The 6,043-nt window shown below is 45.2% G+C and overlaps 1 protein-coding gene across 1 annotated transcript in view; it reads right to left on the minus strand.

Moving 5' to 3' along the window:
* The window catches only part of slc6a5 (solute carrier family 6 member 5), a gene marked incomplete at both ends in the record, with an annotated part of 7,730 nt that extends 2,241 nt beyond the window's left edge, over positions 1-5,489 (minus strand). The window contains 5 exons of the mRNA XM_083698145.1: positions 1,680-1,853; positions 2,045-2,176; positions 3,069-3,216; positions 4,532-5,014; positions 5,484-5,489. Coding sequence (XP_083554271.1) covers positions 1,680-1,853; positions 2,045-2,176; positions 3,069-3,216; positions 4,532-5,014; positions 5,484-5,489 — 943 coding nt within the window. The remainder of the gene's footprint in view (positions 1-1,679; positions 1,854-2,044; positions 2,177-3,068; positions 3,217-4,531; positions 5,015-5,483) is intronic.
* Between the last annotated feature and the right edge of the window lie 554 nt (positions 5,490-6,043).

The raw sequence follows: 6,043 nt of genomic DNA on the forward strand, positions 1-6,043 counted from the left end.
ACACACAGTCAACCAGGAGACACACACACACACACACAGTCAACCAGAGACACAAACACACACTGCGGTTCATACCAGGGGAGGCTGGTGGAGGTAGACATCGGAGGACGGGGCTCATTGTAGTGTTACAATGAGCCTGTCCTCCGATGTCTACCCCCGCCGGCCTCCCTCTGGGTCAGAGGTGTGTGATGATTAGTTCTCAGGTCTACAGTAAACAGATATAGAATGTAGATATAGATGTAGATATAGATATAGATATAGATATAGATGTAGATGTAGATGTAGATGTAGATATAGATATAGATATTTATTCTCTAAAAATAGATTGTTTAGAATCTCACTTCAGAATCAGACTAAACAGATACCGAACGCCCAGAGCAGGAGATTATTCCAAGACTATTCCAAGACTGTTACAAAATTGTTAACAATGTTGTTCAATTAGACCTTTTTTTTTAAGGATTATGGATTATGGACCAGGTATCAATTTTCAACATATTTACGGTTTATCTTTTTTGTTTTTTTAAGTTACATTTTCTCATATTGAAACAAACAATTTTCATGACATTTAAAAAATATATATAAGACCTGATTACATGGCCGCAGTGCTGTTCATTTTACACAACATGAAGATATTTTGGTGGAAACAGTAGAGAATACTCTATATACTCTGTTTTTCACCGAGCACCACGGCTTGACACACCGGAGGAGACACAGCACCGATACAGGGACACCGGGCACCGGAGGAGACACAGCACCGATACAGGGACACCGGGCACCGGAGGAGACACAGCACCGATACAGGGACACCGGGCACCGGAGGAGAGTACAGTAGGGGTGTGATACTCAATGTGGCCCGACAGAGGGCGCTCTGGTGCACTGCGGCACTGCAGCAACACCATACAGTAAATTTGTCAAGCAAGCAGTTTTTGTGCTGAATTCACAAAATGCAGCAGGGAAAAAATCTTTTTTCTGAATCGAATTTCGATATTTTTTCGATGAAAATACGTGTCAAATGTTGCATTTATACTGTCGGAGCATTTTATTTGGTCGAAAATGTGTTTTTTTTCTTAATTATAATCCATATATAGCCCACATAACTGATTGTTAAAGCACAAAGCAAATACTAGAGCAGAAATTACCCCACAACCTTACATTATAAAACAGCTCTTTAATATATAATATAATAATCAAATATATTTGGCCTTTTATTTGTGATTCTGTTGAAGTGAGGGAACAATGTGACTAGAACCCCCACAAAATACTCAACCAAACACCTATCAGAACCACGGCAGAACCAACACACTGAGCAGAACCAACCCACTGAGCAGAACCAACCCACTGAGCAGAACCAACACACTGAGCAGAACCAACACACTGAGCAGAACCAACCCACTGAGCAGAACCAACCCACTGAGCAGGACAACGCTTTAGTATGGAGTATCTGGCTGATTGGTTCTAACACCGCAGAGGGCATCACAGGTGACGCCGTTACATTACAGCAGCTTTACACACAATACCGCTCAGGCGCGTTGCGCATTGCGCATTGGTGAGGGGTACTCAGAGTGTGTGTGTGTGCGTGTGTGTGTGTGTGTGTGTGTGTGTGTGTGTGTGTGTGTGTGTGTGTGTGTGTGTGTGTGTGTGTGCGTGTGCGTGTGCGTGTGTGTGTACATTAGTCTTACCTAGGAGGAGCATGTCTTTGTCCTTACAGTCCAGCGTGTTCCACTCATTCCTACAGTTGGCCCATGGCAGTGAGCCCTTCAACGAAGCGAACAGGTAGTACAGTGTCCAGCACATTATGATATTATAGTATATGGCTATCAAGACAGATATTATCAACATGGCAATCCCGCAACCTAAAATAAATAAATGAGACGAAATATATAAATTACTCTTAAGCAGGCACGAGGAGCTTGATCAAAAGTCATGATATCATTGTTACATTGTTGTGAGTGAAGTTATGTTTTACTCTGTTAGAGCAGTATTGTTATTATTTGTTAGCTTATGGTTGGTGGTTGGGAGGCCGGACTGAGTGAGCCCAGTTTACCTTGCAGGGCCGGGATGGCCTTCCACACGGAGACCGGGCCCTGGCTGGCGAACTGGCCCAGGGACACCTCCAGCAGAAAGATAGGGATACCGGCGAGGCCCAACATTATGAGGTACGGTATCAAAAAAGCGCCTACAGAGAGAGAAGAGAAGATTCAACCATACGCACCGCCAGACGACACGTACAAATACACATATATTTTATATATGATATTTTGAAGGCTATTCAAAGCTTAACAAACAAACGGTTCAAACAAACTTCAATTTAATTGTCAGTCAAGAGGCAGTTATTCTCTGCAAGTGTAAAAATGAGATGCACGTGGCACGATCATTGTATCGGGACGCTTAGCCTCCCTTGCGTTTAATTCGTTGTAAGAATATTACAAGAAAAATTGAAGTTCAAATGTCGACATATAAGCGAGTCTTTTTCGTCTTCAACACCCCTAAATGTATAGACACGTCATAATGATCTATGTAACTCGCTTTAACAACTATGCTTTTATCTGAATACAATTGTGAATAGACCAACTTAATAATTGTGACTATTATTAAATAATAATAATAACAATAATAATAATAATAATACTAGGAATAAAAGTCTGCACAAAATCTGTTTTATAACAAACTAACATTATTATTATTATAATTATATTATATATATTTCCATTATTAACGTAGGCCTTTCTATGCACGCACGGCTGTAGGCTACTCTTTTCATTGGGAATAAACACGGATTTCAAGCAAAAAACACATTTCGTCTCGGGCCATCATTTACACGACTATTTAAACTATTAAAACTCCTTTAAAACCAATTTGCACCCTATTTGCAATAGAACTGCATTCCAATCGTATCTAATAATGGCCGTGGATGAGGTCGGTCTGTAACAAGCCTACCGCGATAACAAAAGCACATATCAAACCTCACTCATTTGTTTCGCTTTGTTTTATTTCTTATCCGTGAGATTTCTTATCCGTGTGTTTGATGGAACAACTTTGGTGCATTCTCAACTCTCCACCCGCCTCACCTCCTCCATTTTGGAAGGCGAGGTAGGGGAACCTCCACACGTTCCCCAGGCCCACGGCGTACCCCACCATGGACAGGATGAAGTCCAGCTTGTTGGACCAGTTTCCCCGGGCCTTGTTCTCATCCCCGCCGTCGTCATCGTCGTCGTCCTGGGGGGGGGGGGCAGTTAGTTGACAGTCACAAACGGTTTTTCGTTAGTTTTTTAAACGTTTTTTGTTAGCCTATTTAATTGCTAAAAACTTGGCCATAACCTAATCATATATAAACCCCGTTCGTTTATGAAACGGCTGTTCAAACGGGAAAAGCAGCTCTTCATTAATAAAGCCCAATAACACGGAATCAAAAAAACACTGAATCATCAAATTACTAGACTACAACTCGACTGATGGAGGCGGGCAGTAACACAACGTGACGGGAGGGGCACACACACACACACACACACACACACACACACACACACACACACACACACACACACACACACACACACACAGATAATTCATATTTCCTGATTCCGCGCCAAACAAGGAGAAGGAACGGAAAGCGCGTTGCGCTTATCAATGGAACGCCACCGGGCCCGGTGGCGCGCGAGTTGACGCTAAAGAGGAATGCCCTCGCGGGGACTGGAACAACGGCAGAATCCGCAGCCTGATGTAACACATTACCGACCAATCCCGGGAGAGCGTGATGCGGGGAATGGCCGGGGCTATTCCTCAACCGGGCACCGTGCCGTGCACGGAATACCAATGACCTCACCAAACCGACTGTTTATCCTACAGCACGGGCTCTCCGTTCACTAAACTACAACGGAAACTACGGAGAGAGTCCATCCTGTCCAGTGTAGGACTATTGATTAGTTTTTTTTTATTGCTTGCTTCAATCACGCAGAATTCACAAAACTATAAGAGTATTTATTCGTTTATTTATTATTTATTAGTAAACTAAAAAACCGCTTACAGTCTCGTCTTGAACTGTGTAGCTTACCACCCGTTATATAATTCACTGTCAAAGAAATAATCACACCCTCACACTCAACTATAAACAGCCCGTTGTCTCAAATCACCAGCTAGCAGAAGTCTCCCTGGAGGAGATAGCGCCATGACGGGTCTCAGGGGACCGTAATTACAACCTCCCCGCAGCATGTCACCCCCACCTCGGCCTCTTATCTCCGGGAGAGCCGATAACACCGCCACCCACTCTCCTAATAGGCAATAAGCCCAACACGGCAGGATCAGATAGACCTCCACATACCACCACCACCACCACCACCACCAAGCGGCTCGGTTCTCCTGGACCCCCCACCCAAACCGGCTCGGTTCTTCTGCATTTCCATTTCCATTTACCACCACCACCACCCCAAACCGGCTCGGATCTCTCGGACATCCCCCACTAGGCTCCCCTGACCCGGCTTACTAGATACACATTCTCCCCGCACCCCGGAACAATTCATCCGAGCCCACTTACCCCGGTGGCGGCCAGCGGCTGGACAGACGTGTTACCGTCTGTGCCCAGTATGATGGTGGTCTGGCTCATCGTTGTCCAGTTGCCCGAGGCGTTGTTTTGCTCCGCGCTGGCGCGGAGAGGGTCCCCGTATTGGACAGACATCCCCCGGGCCTGGGGGGCTGGCTGGGCCGCCGCCGACCCGGTGGAATCCTTCCGGAAGGCCGAGTTTGCGGCCACGGAAGAAGGCACCGCCGGGGCGGCGTTTTTAAACGTCCCATAGACTCGAGTGGCGTCCGGTTCTCCCGGTTTATTTTCCGTGGGACAGAAAGTTTTGCTTTCGTTGGCGGGAGGCAGTTGAGACGCCGGGTGCGAGTGCGGTTGGCTCGGGACGTTTTCCGGTTTGTTTGCTGTAAGTCCCGCCGCTCCGTCGGTCTGCGGCGACGGGTTGAAACCGGGAGGAGCGTTGGCCGGTTGTTTGGGCATCTCTCTCTGGTCGGAGGAATCCTGGAACACGGAATAACAAAGATTAGCACGGATAATTCTGCATATCAGACAAAAAACTGAAAATCAAATTAATTGTCTATTAAACAGAAGCACTCGATCAGCATTCGATTCCTAAACGATTACCGTCGTTCAGTATTACAAAAGACTAAATTGAGAGTGTGTTTAAAAAAACATGAAACTCAATTAACGTCCTTCCTAACCGGCGTGTAAAACGAATGCAGTGACGGAGGGTGTTTTCTGCGGTGTTTTAAAAGCCCTTTGTCGCATGTTTTGGCTCCGCTGCTCTGGGTTTCAGCTCACGGTCTGCGGGGGTTCGCCTCTGCCGTTCGCCGTTACTGCGAGATTCTTTAATTTTACGCCCCATTTCCCCCATGTCATTCAGCCCCACACATCCACTGATTTTATGGGCAATAGACAAGCTGGCGGCCTCCCGACAGCCCCTCTCTCCCCGGCAGGCATGCATGATCACCGGCATTACGGCACCGAGAGGATTCGGGCGGGCAGAAATACAAATGACTCTCTGTACATTTAGCTTTTACCGGAGAGGAAACAAATCAATACGACCATAGGATTCTAAATACAAATACGCTACATTTACATTTAGGCCTGTCGGTCTGTGGAAGACACACAAAAAAGGAAAAGAAAACGAGAAATCGTTTCACGTTTTATACCTTGAACACTGAATGATACAAATAAGGAAATGTAAATAAAGAAAACGAATATATTCAAAACAAACAGCCCCTTCCGAGTGTCTAGGAAGTGAAATATCTAACGAAATACACCGAGGAGTCTTTAGTTAAGCTGAAGGCAGTATACTATAACTATATAGTTAAATAACTATAACTATAGTTTCACAGATAATGGTCTCAAATTTAGGCGAATGCAAGTTGAGAAAAAAGTTTTTGTGTGTGTAGCAACGCTGTGCTGCTTAAATTCAGCACCGCGGACAGCGCACAACTCGGCAGATTGAATACACACCTATGCGGTTTAAATGAGCCCAAATACAACAAGTAAAATATAAACCTACTT

Source organism: Argentina silus, assembly GCF_951799395.1.
Source record: "Argentina silus genome assembly, contig: scaffold_644, whole genome shotgun sequence".
Classification (NCBI taxonomy): domain Eukaryota; kingdom Metazoa; phylum Chordata; class Actinopteri; order Argentiniformes; family Argentinidae; genus Argentina; species Argentina silus.